The following is a 16734-nucleotide window of genomic DNA, read 5'->3' as shown; positions in this document are numbered from 1 at the left end:
CGAGAGATGGAGAAAGCTGGCGGAGGTGTGCCTTACAAGGCTTATCATGTTTAATAAGCGAAGAGGTAATTACTTGTATTCCTGAAAGTGTATATCTTAGCGTGGTGATTGAAAGGTCAATTAAGTTAAATCCTGTTCATTAGAGGTCTTGCAGGCTTTCGAAACCAAACATTCATAAGAGTATTTCAATAGTTAATCTTAGTTTGTAAGTTCAAAGTACTGTGATTCGTTTTCGAGCCAAAGATCTTCGTCGGTATTATCTTCGTTCTAAACGGGCAATCTTTTAGGTTAGAAGAAACGCAAATTCATCTAAAATTCATAACGCATATTTTAAAGTGAAATATTGAGTGAAGCATATTTTTTGTAGTGAAATAGAAAATAGCTGAGACACATAAGTTATCATTTCATTCTTCACAATTTTATTCCTCTCAGTTGGAATCCAATGACGCAATATTGTTGAACTATGTATGTCATGATAGCTGCCAACATAGCGGCTAATGTATTCTCATACAGAAATATTTTTATCTTTCTGCAGGTGGTGAGGCTGCTCAAATGCAGCTTAGCACTTCGAGCAACGCCCGAATTGGAACAATGCTCATAATAAAGAAATTTTGGAGTCGCTTTCAAGCAGCGAACGGGAGCTGTGTAAACGGTTATAAACATAACTTCTTATTAACTTAGCACGATGCCTATGTTATAAGGAAGATATTCGAATATCAGTTACTTCACAGATCGATGATCGATCAGTGCGGTTGATCAGCCTCAAGTATCATATCAACCTCGTTCTTGGCACATAACCTATATAGAGGGTTAGATTTCTCAGATTTGAATGATTATTTTGCAAAACGATTTTCAACCAATTTAACTATTGCCATATCATGCAGGATTGATTCAGTTTCCTAACATTAAAATCAAATCAATTGTTCTTAGTTGAGACAAGAGACGGCCTCATAAACATTAAATTTGTAGCATCTCAATATGACAGAACACCTTTTTGTATTCTCAGATTTGATATGGTGGAGATTGTGGGGAAAAGGAGACGAAAAGTTCCTGTCATAATTACCGATGACGTAAAGAAAGGAATCCTTGCTCTCAATAAAACGAGAAGTGAGGGAGGAGTAGGGAAAGACAACCCGTTTGTCTTTGCGGTAAACAACGGAAAATCAAAAAAGTCGTTGAGAGGCCACGACGTCATTACGCGGGTATGTGGCCAACTAAAGTTAAAGGAGCCTCGCCTGATTACCTCAACGAATCTGCGAAAGTATGTTGCAAACCATTAGTCAACTGGTAACATGGGCGAAAGTGAAATGGGCTGGCTCGCGAGACATCTTGGCCATGATATTCACGTGCACAAGGACTATTACCGACTACCTGATACAACATTAGAGTTGGCCGTTGTCGGCAATTTACTCATGGCTGTCGATGAAGGCCGAGCACATCATTTCAAAGGAAGAATCCTCGTGAAATTCGGTTGTCAGGTAAGGAAAATAGTTTTTAATTTACTAAAACTTGAAAATCACTATATGTTGACTTTTTATAGCAACTTTTTTCAGTATTTGTAATTCGTGGAGGTAAATAAGTCTTGTTTTTAAATTGTATTTTCTCCCAATAGAATTTGAAGAAAACGCAAAACAAACGCCTTTTGAGAATGATGGTAAGTGCATTATTAGCTGTATATTGTATTATCCTGTTTCAATAATTTATATTAATTAGTCTTACACCACTTTGATGAACGACCTTGTTTTAACCTGATCATTTACAGCAAGTTGTTTATCATCGAATGCGGCAACTGCAACAACCAGAACGCAAACCATGTGCACCTTCAAGTAAGTTCAAATATAACCCCCAAAACACGTCTTTTCGGTTTCTAGTTTAGACACGAGAGAGTCCAATAATTGGTTTTTTTGTATGCAAGTTCGATTCAAAAAATATATATTGGACGGCTGAGCATGTCAGCAGCTGAAATTACGTAGTAAATTCAGAATATTGTGAATAAACCGGCGTTTTCCTACCAATCAGGAACGACAATACCCACGAGGTGTATAATAATTAAGAAGAGATATTTTACTATGATCTTTCTTTTTTTTTTCGATCATAAACTATTGTAGTAAAACTGTGACAAACAAAATACTTACAGGTGGTTGCCGAATGCATTGCTAAATAATCGGATGCACTTCTTTCAATTAGGTACACGAAAACGGACTGAGAGAAAACCATGGACAACAAAGAAAAAAATGCGGTGTTTGCGGTGTTTTCAAAGCACATACGGGATAAACATCTCCCAAGAAAGACGAGTGTGTTGCATTCTTGGAGAGTAACAAAGAAGTGGAGCGTGATTGGAAGCACGTAAAAGACTTTGTTCGTGGGTGTTGGAAAAGAGGGGAAAATAAGTCATCCTCGCGCTGATTTAATGTGGACAGTTAACTAATAGGAACATAGGTATAGTAACAGCGAATATTAAACATCTAAATGTTTGGCTCTAGGTAGCCCAGAAGTACATGTGTATCGTTTCATAATGTTAATTTATAGATGCATTTGTGACAGTGTTTGTAGAAAAGTTTTTGTAAAACGCGGGATTTGATGAGTTTGGATAGCCTTTGGCTCTCCGTATGTTCCCTGGAAGATATATTATTAAATTCCAGTCTTCTAGCCAAACATTTAGATGCTTGATATCTTTGTTCAAAATGTGCATTAAAAACTTCAAGAAACTTCGGGGAACCGCTGTAAAATAGCTTTAAAAACAGTTCTAACACTACTATTTAATCTGGCATAAGAGTACGAATATAAAATAAACCAATGTTAAAGCTAACTCGTGTATTTTATCATCTTGCTGAATACTTCTAAATGCCTGCACGGCTTTACCTACAATTTCTCGTCATCGTTTGCTTGAAAGGCCTACTGATCATGAATCCAATTGATATCTTGCCTAACAAACTAAAATGATCTCATTACTTGCCAAGATTATCATTGCTTTCCATCATTGATATCATAGTTGATATCCATCGGACAGTCGTTTTTTTGCAGTCGTCAGCAAAATTTATGACCAAATAGAAACGATAAGGACCGGATTTAAACCAATTCACAATCACTCCGAAGCAACACTGAAAAGTCTACAACTTGCAATAGAGCGCTATCCATCGGACAGTCATTTTAAAATTGCCCATTGATCAGTATAGCCCGGATTAAACCTTAGTACTCTTAAATTGAGATTTTTCTTTGCTTAGCTCCAAAGCAAACAATTAAAAGTAATTTTATTGCCTTCCCCAGCGTTTTTTGGTAGGTTGAAAAAACACTTTTCTGCGTGGTGGACGGCGCTCTATACATTCGTTGCATGGCTTCGTACAGCTCAAGATGTCTATTGTATGACAATAATCTCTTTCTATAAATGGTTACAATAATAAGGAATATTTTACTTTTTTTTTTTTCGCTTGTTTATTCACACTTACAAATGCTGTGGCTTAATTTAATACTTTTTTGCAATTACGGGAGATAGTTATTCACTGGGGAACTTGATTTTCATATGTTTTTAACCGGCTACTTGATACTCGTACACACTAACAATGAAGAAACTTTATTAATTTTTGAATAGTTAAAGCACTAAAACAAGAAAAATAAGAAAAAGCCACGCCCTAAGTACCCTACCCAAGTTTCGCATAAAATCCGTCGAAACACCTGCGAGAAACCTCTATCCGCACTTTTGGCCACGCCCAAACTGACTTTATAGTATAGAAATAATAAGTGAGAAAACATGAAAAAATAATATCATAAGAATATAACAATAACAATAATATAATTTAATAATGTAATTTTAATAAAAATAGTAATATTATAAACATAAATAGTTATGTTTCAAAATTTTGATATTTACAAATAAAATCTTTATTTCATAAAATTTAAGATGTCCATATATTGAATCTTTAGTTTTGTAAATTGTTTTAAAAATTGTCATTTCGTATTAAAAGCAATAAAAATGTGTTTAGAGGTGGATTTAGAAATTTAAATCTTCGTCGTTCCTAAACAACTGGCTGTTAAGTAAGAAAACAACAACAAGTATTTTACAGCTAGAATATTTAACTTTCATTGTCTTCAACTTTCGTCAATTCATACATGCAACTCAGACAACTAATAAATTGTAGCAACTACGTTTATATTATAAAGTAATAATAATAATAATTATTATTAATAACATATAACGTAAAAATATAATATATAACAATGATATAATATATAGAGATTGCTTCATGGTTGGCGAGTACGTACGATCTTTATGCACGAACGAGTGAGCGTGGCGAACGAGTGAGTTTTCGATCCTTCAAAACTAGTGCATAATAAAAATCGTACAAACGAGCCAAACATGAAGTAATTTGACAACAACGTTAACACGCTATGAATATACAAAAACACAGCGAGCAACAAAGTGTGGCTTCCTGCAACCTCGATTTAAACAGCGATATTAAACATCTAAATGTTTGGCTCTAGGTAGCCCAGAAGTACATGTGTTTCGTTTCATAATGTTAATTTATAGATGCATTGTGACAGTGTTTGTAGAAATGTTTCTGTAAAACGGGATTTTGATGAATTTGGGTAGCCTTTGGCTTTCCGTATGTTCCTGGAAGATCAGTATATTATTAAAATTCCAGTCTTGTAGCCAACATTTAGATGCTTGATATCTTGTTCAAAATGCACATCGAAAACTTCAAGAAACTGCGGGGTACCGTTTGTAAAATAACTTTTAAAACAGTTCTCACACTATTATTTAATCCTGGCATAAAAGTACGAATATAAAATAACCAATTTAAAGCTAACTCGTGTTATTTTATCATCTTGATGAAAACTACTAAATGCCTGCTCGGCTTTACCTACCATTTCTCGTTATCGCTTGCTTGTAAGACCTACTGATCATAAATCCAATTGATATCTTGGCTAACAAACTAAAATTATATCATTATTCGCCAAAATTATCATTGCTTTTTCATCGTAATATCCATCGGACAGTCGAGGGTTTTTTTGCAGTCGTCAGCAAAATTTATAAAATCAAGAAGAATGGAATTTTTTATGTACAATTTTTACGTAAATTGTTTGAGATGAAAAATTTGTTTTATACGATATTTAATGCGCTGCCTTGTGTAGTTTCTGTGGGAAAAAGCTTACGCGATGTGAGAAATGACAGGTCGGGATATTTTGTATGATAATGTAGTGGTAAGAACATAATTCATTTCTTGTAAATAGTAAAAAACTTGCGAAGAATTCAAAATTCTCGTACATTGTATGGTCGGCGCGTGGGGTTTATTTGTAAGCAAACACTCACAACAGTCTCTAACCTGAATAATATAATATAATATAATGTGTAATATATTATTATATGGCAAACGTTTGTTTTGGTTAATTGTACAATTTGATTGGCTACTGACAGGTCCGGATATTTCCGTATTGCCAACGGGCAATGCGCAATTCTTATTGCCCTTTGAAAACAAGGCAAAACTCACGGCAAAAACCGACTAAATTTAAACTGAAATACCGATTAAATTCTTAAACGGAAAAATTGAATTTGAAATAAAAATAATAAATTTATATTCTACAAAATAGTGTTTTTTCCTTTTAGGCCGATGTTTCGGTGTCATGTGCCCAGATGAGATTTATCATTAAAATTACTCATAAAAAGTTAATCGTTACATATATGCATGAATTATTCCATATAATAAAAAACTTACTAACTTAGACTGTTCGGTCTTTACGGTAAATATCAAACCTCTGTCTTTGTCTATTGACCTCGCTATCGCTCAGCAAGTTCTTAATATAGTATAATATCTAATGGCAAGCGTTTGTTTTTGTTAATTCTGAAATTTGATTGGCTGCAGACGGTCCGAATTTTCCCGTATTGCCCACGGGCAATACGCAATTCTTATTGCCCTGTGAAACAACGCAAAACTCACGGCAAAAACCGACGAAATATAAACTGTAAAACGGATTACAGTCTTAAACGGAAAATAATAAATTTGAAAATAAATAAATTATATTTACAATATAGAGTTGATATTTACCGTATAGACCTCACTCTCAGTCAGTAAGTTCTTAATATAATATAATATAATAATATAATATAATTATAATTTGCAACTTAAAATTCGTTAAGTTCGTCAAAAGTGTATGCAAGTCCAAAGAGACCGAGAAGTGAGATCTCAAAAGAAGAGAAGGTTAATTGAAACAAATCAAATTACTTAAAATTCGTTAAGTTCGTCAAAAGTGTATGCAAGTCCAAAGAGACCGAGAAGTAAGATCTCAAAAGAAGAGAAAGGCTAATTGAAACAAATCAAATTACTTAAAATTCGTTAAGTTCGTCAAAAGTGTATGCAAGTCCAAAGAGACCGAGAAGTAAGATCTCAAAAGAAGAGAAAGGCTAATTGAAACAAATTATTAAGTCACAATGTCAAAGTTCAAAATCGGTAGAAATTCAACTAGAACTCTTGAAAACATAAATAGAAACATAACAATAGCAGCATGTATATTTTAAAATACGTATGAAAGCTTAAAAATTAGGCCATATTTATATGATGAGTAATTCTTACTCACAAACATCGTGTTCTGTTCAAGTAAAGAACATCGTGATGGATCGTATGATGATCGTCACTCGTCGGGGGCGTGTTTAAAGAACAGCAGTAAGCTCATTTCAACCTCAAATCATCGAAATACTTTTCCATTCTCTAACTCAAAGACATATCTCTACCAGGGGACTGGGGAGGAATTACATGACAGTAATTCTATGTGAAATTATCATAATCTCACATGTGAAGTTATCAGTTTTATCAGTGCTCGAAAACCCTATAAAGCACTACACTTTATATAATAAAATATAATATAATATAATATAATAAAATATATAATTGTCCGCTATTTTCTAAGCAGGCAAATAAACCTTTAGAGAAACAAGTCATGGAAGGCTCGTATATAATATAATATAATATAACAAAATATAATAAAATAAAAAAAATACAATGTAAAATAAAAAAATAAAATAAAATACAATGTAATGTAACTTAACGTAATGTAACGTAACGTAACGTAATCTAATGTAACGTAACGCAACGCAAGGTAATGTAAGGTAAGGTAATGTGATGTAAGGTAATGTAATGTAAAGTAATGGAATGTGCTGGTGAGGATTAAAATAGAATAGAATACAAGAAAGAAAGCGAGTTTTACAGTAGTAAGTACGATCTCATGGTGAAAAAGAAAGGCAAAGGTGGTTTGGGATATATTGGGTTTCTGTATGTACACAATATTATATATGTTATTATTAATATATTTATTTATATATATATATATAATTTATAATATGTATTTTTAAATTACTACATTTTAATATTTTTTATTTATAATATGTATTTCTTCATCATTACATTTGATTTTTTTACTTAATTTATTTCTATGTATTTCCTTCATATTACTTCAGCCACTGACCTCAAAAAGTAAAGTATCCAGTCAGAATACTAGCCATGGATATCTCTGTTAATTCAATCTTGTTCAGTTCCTCAGTATCTTGAAAAGTTGTAATGGAAAGAATTTTTCGAATCAGGCCAGTTAGCCATGGACACTTATGCATTTGGAAGGAGATGTAAATGTTCTTGGTAATTTTTGGTAGAAACAGGATGTTCCTTAGTTGACATATGAAGCTTCTGACCTCAAAAAATTAAAGTATCCAGTCAGAAAGTCGAATATTAGCCATGGATATCTCTGTTAATTTAAACTTGTTCAGTTCCTCAGTATCTTGAAAAGTTGTAATGGAAAGAAATTTTTGAATCAGGCCAGTTAGCCATGGACACTTATGCATTTGGAAGAAGATGTAAATGTTCCTCAGTTCACATATGAAGCTTCTCCGGAACCTCAAATTTCCATGTTCATTGCTCCTTTCGAGCCTAAAATAAAATGAAATAAAATAAAATAAAATACATTGTAAAATAAAATAAAATTAAACACATTGTAAAATAAAATAAAATACAATGTAATGTAATGTAACACAATGTAACGTAATGTAACGTAATGTTACATAATCTAATGTAATGTAACATAATGCAACGTAAGGTGGTAATGCGATGTAAGGTCATGTAATGTAAAGTAATGGAAAGAGGTGGATTGGAACAGAATAGAATACAAGAAAGAAAGCAAGTTTTATAGTAGTACAGATATCAGACAAGAATATCTCATGGTGAAAAAGCAATACTTAATATTTAATTCGGCGCGGCTACTGGTGCCGTAAACGGGGCTTAAGTACACTATGAACTGTTCAAAATTTGATTAGAGTTCGGGCGCGTTTGATAAGTCATGAGAGTTGATAAGAGTTAAAAAATAGTTTGCAGTTTGTATTTTGTGGTAACAGACTCAGAAAAATAGTACAAAATAAATACAAAATGGTACAAAATAGTTCCTGCAACGCGCGCGGTAACATCTGGTCAACTTTCGCTTTTCAACAACTCTCATCAACTCTCATACTCGTTTGACCAGGGCTTTAGGCTTATAGGGCCAGAAAATATATAATTTACTTCTATATCTTCGCATAAGTTGATATCAAAATCCCTATATAAATTAACAATAATACCTACAAAGACATTAGTCTAGAATAGTAACAATTTTCATTAACCATTTGGGTTCCAATTGAATGTTAAGAAAGTTTGCAAAGTCTGCACACTTCATTATTAAGGCAGAATACTTCAGTGCAATGCAAAAACCCTGTACAAGTTATATATCAGTAGAAAGCCCATACATTTATCTATCTTTTTGCATCACATACTCTATGGAGAACCACACCCAGGTTATTATTCCATGTTCCAAACACAAAAACATGTTTTCCATAGATTTTTTTTGGATATGGGTCTTCTATTTACTTCTATATCTTGGAATAAACAGACATAAAAATCTTTAATTAAACAATATCACCAGTAACTATTATTACCCCGATTAATTTTGTTTAAAATACTGTGCAGGCCTGCCTCAAATAAAATCGCTTACAAGTCCCCAGAGTGCCTAAATGGTATTTGCCGAGGCCTAGGATCTGATAATGTATTGTCCAAAATTCCAAAAATATACACATTGCTCTCTCTGTATTTATAAACCAATGAAAGCTCAGACAATTAGGAATGCATAATATCTATCAGTTTTTCGCATACTGCATGTATATTGATGCCCAAATTTAAACTATTTTAGTTTTGGTGTAAAATAGTTGATATTTTGTGACCAAAATAATAATATGAAATTTACCTACTTCCTGCAAATTGACGAAGTTCGCCGAAATCGCCACTTTGTCCCGCTATTGTTCCACGAAAGCCATTAAAATCCCTCCAAATAACCAGGTCAGTTATGACATAATAGCAACAAGAGGATTTCAAACCCAGTTTGAGTAGTTTTCATGCGGATTGTAGAAGTTTAACCATCGATAGGATAAAACCCTAACTTTGTCCAAATTCGACGCCATTTTGTCATCAAAACATGCCGTGCAATTCACGCGTGGACAAGATGGCTGGACCATTACAGGGGGGAAAATAACTTCCCACGCAGATGGACGAGCGCTTGCGTGACAACAGAGTTAATACCCAAATTATTGAAGTTAAGTTGTTCAACATTAGGTAGTCTAAAGGGAAAACGGCCTAAATAAACTGTTCGGACAAAACAAAATAATGATTTTCTTGTTTTTCTTTTTCTACGATGCTGCTGTATCAAGATGATTTAAGTTGTCACGCAAGCGCTCGTCCATCTGCGTGGAAAGTTATTCCCCCCCTGTAATGGTCCAGCCATCTTGTCCACGCGTGAATTGCACGGCATGTTTTGATTTAACACGGTTGTAAAATGCAGCAATATTTTTATTTGCATACCCTTAATAGAGGGTTAAATTTGTTATTAGTGCAATAAAATGGCTTGGATGAGGAGGTATTATAGTATCAAAAAAAGTGTCACTAACCACAAAAATAACCACGGCGTGCGTAAACGCAAACAACAAGGCCAGTGGGCTCAGAAAGTGATTATGGCTGACAATATGGAGGAGCCTGATATCAGTGATATGCAAATGAACAACGAAATGGACGTAGATGAAGTATGCAAATTTTATTGTATAAAGCAATTTATATGTAAATTCTTGAGGTATAGGAACGTGTGTATTTCATTATTTAATAGGTGCCATTAAGAAGACGATACAAAGAGAAATCGAAGGCTAAGGATCCAAGATATAGACGAAGGTTTGACCTTCGTAACGCAAAAAGCCTCCAGACAAAGGTAGGGGATTATTCATTTTATTGTGAAAAATAATAGAGCCGTCAATTCAGTATTACAGTTGTATGTTGTTCATGATTACTAGCATTTATTACATTTAAGATTCAAGATTGGTATGAATTGACCAAGTGTCCAACAGTGGCATTAACATGGTTAAATGGGGAGATATATTATTCAGGTAAAGTATATTTTGTTTTATACTAGAATATAAAATTATATTCTAGCACTGTCATTGTATTAACAATTATCAAGAGACTCGTGAATGTAGGCATATATATATATATAGCCAGCACAACTAGTTTAAAGCTATAGCAGCTAATTTTAAAGTGACCATGTAAAGTCAGAGTTGAGTTTTTTAAAAAATAGACCAATTCCTGCTCCTCTAATATTGATTAACTAATATTGATTATATGTAGTATAGTTTTATTAACACATTTGGATTAAGCCCTGATGCACCCTACTTTGAATTTTACTTTTTTTAATCCCAGATCCTTTTATTCATCATAGGGAGGGGGAATGTAACCACAAGGTGCTACATAGTCTCATGTTGTACTCCTTCTGGCTAGATAGTATATATAGTACTATAGTCACAGAATGTAAACATGTTTATGTATATGTTACATAGCTGCTTCTCTGCACCTTTAATGTTAGCATGAACGGTTGTCAAAACTGTCACCTGCTCCAACTGCATGTCAGCTGGTTTTTATAATATTAGTGTATATGTTTCACTTTTTTTAGGGCCTCGTGAGTTAAGGGAATTTGCTGAAAACCCTGCTGTGAAACAGGCATTTGTTGCAGCCATATTTGCTTCCCACTCAGTTGGACCAAACAGTTCTTCAACAGGTATGTACTGTCCACCAAGCTGCTCATATGCCACAATAAATGATCAATGAAATGATTTATTGCACTGTAAGTTAATGAACATTGCTATTCTGTGCAAATTAATGACCTTCAATAGGCAATGAAGTATTAGGTGCACTCTTTTACCTATAATCGTAACATTTTAAATTGGTCTAAATTAGTGTAATAAATAAATAAGCCTAAATATTTATAATTTGACATTTGGACCCCAGTTATGTTACATGTGACTGTCAATTTTGTTATTGTTTTTCACCATTTACATGTTGCTGTAACAATTGAGACAGAGTGAATGAATGAATGAATGAATGAATACTTTATTAAAGTGTCAATGTGTTTAGCTTGAGTAGCTAATTGGGGGCACTATAAAGAGTTTTGGTTACATGTTGCTATTTGGTATTATTATAAATAGTATCTATTTTACAATAGAAAATTATGAACATATGAATGTGAAAGTCAAGATACCAAAAGACTGGAAACAATTGAATGCTCATGGAAAAAGAAAGCTAGTAATTTCCCTAGTTACCAATAATGGTAATGGTGATCATCTTTAAGTGTAATACCAGAATGATACATACAATAAATGCATGAATTAATCATTATCAACAAACAGTTATTCTAGTTTTAAAATTATTAAGGAACCAAACAACCACATTGGGGTGATGAGGATCACAAACCAGAATGGTGGCCATCAAGTTTATTGTTTCGTGATCCAAGCAATGGCAGAAACAGGCCTACCGTGGATATGTTGGAGAGGATCATTGCTGCACATATTGGCAAGCACAATGCATTTGTTGATGATGATAGTGATGATGGTGATGACAATGATGGTGATGATGTTGATGGGTATAATTTAGGTGGTGATGTAAATATAGATGGTGGTGAAGATCTGAGTGATGATGCTAGAGATTTGGGTAGAGATGATGCAAACTGGGGACATGGTGGTGAAAATGAAGATGGTGATGATGATGGTGTAAATATGGATAGGAATGGTAAAAATTTAGCAGGTGATGCTAGAAATTTGGGTAGGGATGAGAGTGATGATGCTGGTAATAAGGTTGGTGATGAACAGGATTTGAGTCATGATGAAGAGGGTAGTTCTGATGCGGAAATTGTTGCTATTGTCCCACAACCTGTTTCCCATAATTCCACTCGGCTACGAAAAAGCCAGGACTACAGACAAAGTATGAGTGATCATGGTGCAGAAAGAGCATTTGCTGCATTAGTTGTAAGAACTGCATTCGATTGAAAATACAGACAATATTTTAAGCAATGGATGACATATAGTACCTTGATTTAAGTACTGCATTTTCTAATTAGGCCTTGAGATATCGTGAGCCTTTTTAAATTTCTTTTATCAAGGAAAATTTGTCACCAAACTCGGCGAACTTGGAGAGAGTAATGCATTTCATTGGAGATGTGTGTGCAGATCAGGACTGGGCGTTACTCAAGAACCTTAGCGAGACAATGGAGGAACTGGTTCAATTTTCTCCGCTACGTACAAAGTCGAAGCCATCTGTTTGTCATGTGACTATTCCAGATATTGAGATCAGGTACTGAATTTGTTTTACTTATATTCAGTTATGCTGTGCTGTTCTATTTGGGGCCTTTTGATGTTGCGTTGCGTTGTGTTATTGCATGTTTTGTGGGGTTTTATACAGGTAGAGTCTCTAAAAATTGAAAAAAAGAATTTTTTCACGGCAGCAAAAGAGTGTCGTCGTGAATAGCAGATATGGCAAAACATTCCATTTTTAGTTTTAGGCATTAAATGTCTTTAAAAGCAGTTTCAAAGTCAAGAGATAGTGCGTTACTTATGTGTTGTGAGTTAAACTATATATATACGTGAGCAGAAAATATTTCTTCACCAAAATCTTATTTACGTCTGCAAAAAGGTTCCGTCGAAAAAGTGCTGTTGTGATACCATTTTCGCTATTCATGTCGGAATTGCTGCTGTTGAATAAATTTTAAAATCTGCATCTTACTTGTTTTTGTTGCATTTTGTTCTGTAAAATTGTTGAAATCTGTTTCCAAACAGTGTTAGATGCCAAGTTCCGGATGATATGCTCCGCTCAGGTTGGGAACCATTAGGGGTTTGTGGAGATGGGAATTGTCTGTTTCGGTCAGTGTCAGTATCTATAAGTGATAACCAGTCTGAGTCTCTACATCAATGGTTAAAACTCTGGTGTATCGTCCATGGCTGTGTAAATGAGCACTTTTACATCAAGCAGGTACAGTGTAACTGTGGTTTAACTGGTTTTGGCAGCTGTATACCAACCATTTTGAAACATTAACAGAGTGAAAAGCTTGCTTTCATTTATGAATATGGTATACAGTATTATTAAAAAATGAAATATTGTATCAATTTGATCATTTTTACTCAATTTTATACCTCAGTTTCTTGCCGATGCAGATCGCGTTGATGGCTTTCTGTCATTAATAACAGATGATGATGTATATGGCGGTTTGAAAGATAACATGACTATGAATGATAGAGTTAGTTATGTTTATATGCGTGAGATAATGAAAACCTCTGTGGATGGTCGTTACTCTGGTAAGTTGCAGTAGTAAGGTTTTTAATATGCAACCGAGTTTGTTTAACGTGGAACACATACTAACTTGTACCACATTGTATCATTTCCTGGGAAAATTTAAAAACAATTTCCGACTGGCTCAGCGGAGGCAATTATGTTGAAAGCGTTCAGATAATATGGTGTTATGGTTTTTTATTATAATAATAGGATATCTCCAAATTGTGCTTTTGGCTGGCTTACTTAAAACCACCATTTGCCAGCATTGCTCTGCGCCAGGATATGAACTCTATAACACAGAGATATGTCCTCCAAATGGGTCGACCGAATCAATTCATCTGCTCTGGTGCCAGCTATCTGGTGGAACGATTAATCACATTGTTCCGATGTTGAGATGTGAAACTGACGAACGTAAGAAATTTATATAATTAATGTTGTTTATATGCTGTAAGCTAAAATTGTTCCATTTCAGTTGTGTTGTTATCATCTATCAGACTACGTTCACACGGGACCGGAAGAATTCATGACCGTGCTCGAATTCGTCCGGTTTCATCGTGTGAACACGTAGAACCGGTTAAATTTTCATCCTTTTTCACCGTGTGAACACCTGAACTGGACGAATTCGAGCACGGTCTCGAATTCATCCGGTCCCGTATGAAGGTAGCCTCAGCGTATCACTGCAATTGGGATTCTTAAAACATTTATCAACACTTTAATTGAGGTATAATTGTGACTGTTAGTGCCCCTTTAGTCATGTTTGATAGCCAAGCTTCTGTATAGTTTTTTATATACTTCCAAAATGGTTATATAATAGACTTTGCTTTCAATGGAACTTTAACGTGTCTTACCCACAATTATATTTCATTATTTTGCAGATATAAATACCTTTTCCGAGAATTTTAAAACAGCTTGTGCAGCGACAATGAAATGCCAATTCGCACATAACCTAGACAGTGCTGCTGACGAGAGATGGATTTTGTGTGAACAGTGCTTGTTCTGGTATCATGAAAGCTGTGTATACCATATTACAAAGAGGAGTTTGCCAGCACATTGGTTCTGCGGTTGTATGAAACAACCAGAATGTATTTGGTACTACATATGTTTATGTCGCCATCTTTTTCGCCCTTTTGTGCCTGTACCTTTTTTTAGACTGTCATTGGTCGGAATGAAGTATGAGCAACCGCAAAAAATTGCTCTTGACAAGATGTCCAAAATATAATACATACTGTAATTTTTTTAATTTTATAGGGCTAACGATTTTGATGAACCAACGAAGCTTCGACGATTCTTTGTTCGTTCCTCTAATTCCGAATTGAAGGTAATTTTTTTATTTCATTAAAATACTTGTGAAAGTTCTAACTTTCTAACATTTGACAGTGATAATTGGTAGAAACTAAAATGACTGAAACAAAAATGGTAAATAGATTAGTTTAAAAAGAAGTTTTAAAAATACAAATGTTAGGAGACTATACTGTATCTTCCTTCATCAGTTTTATCAAATTGTTCGAAATCTTGTATTCTTATTTGAATCAACCGTATTTGTTAACTTTTCTTGTCACGGTTTCTCTGTGGCTATATAAGTCAAATGATTCTGACACAGAAGTCATAAAAACTCAACAAAAATTACCACTTTTAAAAAATTTCCTTCAGTTGTTCTTGCGTAGTCTGGCGAAAAAAGAGGTGAAGAGTAGGAGAGTGACATTATTTATTCAAAGTTTGGCTGGTAATACGAATGCTGATAATCTTTTGAAACAAAATACTGGTTTGGGAATATTTAGAGATGTAAATACCGTAAGTATAAATGTTTCTTTGATTTTAAATTATAAGTTAGTATTTCGTTTACAGTAACCTAATATTTGAATATAGCACTACGCAGTTTCAAATATAGAACTGAAACTACTATAATAATTCAGTGTGTAGAAACTAGTATGTTTTATATATGCTCTCGCCTCTTATATTGCACAGTATACCTCAGTGTCTAGTCAGTATACCATATTGTTTGAACAGATATTACTGAATATACTTTTTTTTAAATTTTAAAACTTTAGAAAGATTATGTAAAGAGATTTGTTAAAACAAGTATCGAAAATGATGACAATATGCTTCTGGAGGAAATTATTCTCCTGGAACAGCGCGAGCAGTATATTTTTGAAGTGTGTGTACCAGAGGTATAAGCAACAGATTGTGATTGTGCGTTTTTGCAATTCCAATGGCACGCTTTTGCTAACGGTGTACATTTTGTCTATCCAGGTTGTTATTTGGATCATGGCTAAAGCCGGAAATATAAGCAGAGCATTGGCGGAAAGGTTTTTTTTTGAATACTTCTCACACAATAAAATTGATTGAGTTGGAATTCTTAGAATTCGCTCATTGTTTATGTATAGTATGCGACTGGGTACTAACGCCATCGTCAATAAACACGAATATGGTTATAAATTTGAATAAGGTTAATTAAATTTGCGTTTTATGGAATGAACTAACGTCTATTAATTATGACCGTTCCAATAATGTTCACATGTATGAAATATGCTTTGTAAATAAAACGATTATATAGTAGGACTTTACGGGTTTTTTAAATCATCATAAGTGCATGCGATAATCTTTATATCATTCATTCTAACGTTGGCGAAAATCTCCTATGATGAAATTAAACACTGAGGAGGCAAGTACTAAAATTACAATGGTTCCTGGTAGGTTACATGTAATAACATGTAAAACAGGTTCAATTCCTGTCAGCCATGAAAATACGTTGCACGATATATATTAGGAAGGTTCACGCGATAAAAATGGCAAAAAGCAATGAGTTAAACTATCATGTCAAAATGTCAAAACAACGTTACAAGTTTAAGTCATATCATACACTGCAAATGAGATGGTTGATGTCAAAACTTTATTGTCAAAATTTGTCACATAACACGTTTCTTCTTTTACAAAAGTTTAAGTCAGAAATATCATACACCTGCAAAGGCTGCGATGGTTGATGTCTATAATCTTATATAACCATGCCGTGGTTATCATGTCAAAAATTTTGTCAACATAACCACGTTTCTTCTTTTTACAAAAGTTTAAGTCAGAAATATCATACACCTGCAAA

At 33.9% G+C, this 16734-nt stretch overlaps 2 protein-coding genes across 2 annotated transcripts; both read left to right on the top strand.

Annotated features, from left to right (window-relative positions):
* On the top strand, positions 1-2444 carry LOC114543567. Its single transcript, XM_028562496.1, has 6 exons — positions 1-65; positions 536-652; positions 1007-1478; positions 1613-1654; positions 1763-1826; positions 2188-2444. The coding sequence occupies exons 3-6, from the start codon at positions 1293-1295 to the stop codon at positions 2316-2318; spliced, it is 423 nt and encodes a 140-aa protein (XP_028418297.1). The 5' UTR covers positions 1-65; positions 536-652; positions 1007-1292; the 3' UTR covers positions 2319-2444.
* A 7565-nt stretch (positions 2445-10009) lies between these two features.
* On the top strand, positions 10010-15986 carry LOC114543566. The gene is made up of 15 exons (XM_028562495.1): positions 10010-10078; positions 10159-10257; positions 10357-10432; positions 10993-11097; positions 11542-11646; positions 11751-12340; positions 12475-12665; positions 13148-13340; positions 13507-13663; positions 13851-14051; positions 14516-14729; positions 14889-14958; positions 15291-15431; positions 15689-15808; positions 15891-15986. The coding sequence occupies exons 1-15, from the start codon at positions 10010-10012 to the stop codon at positions 15984-15986; spliced, it is 2427 nt and encodes an 808-aa protein (XP_028418296.1).
* Positions 15987-16734: the final 748 nt, after the last annotated feature.

This window comes from Dendronephthya gigantea, unplaced genomic scaffold (genome assembly GCF_004324835.1).
Source record: "Dendronephthya gigantea isolate DGI-Jeju-01 unplaced genomic scaffold, DenGig_1.0 000482F, whole genome shotgun sequence".
Classification (NCBI taxonomy): domain Eukaryota; kingdom Metazoa; phylum Cnidaria; class Anthozoa; order Malacalcyonacea; family Nephtheidae; genus Dendronephthya; species Dendronephthya gigantea.
Note: the sequence above shows the minus strand (reverse complement) of the source record. Positions and strands in the feature narration are given on the sequence as shown.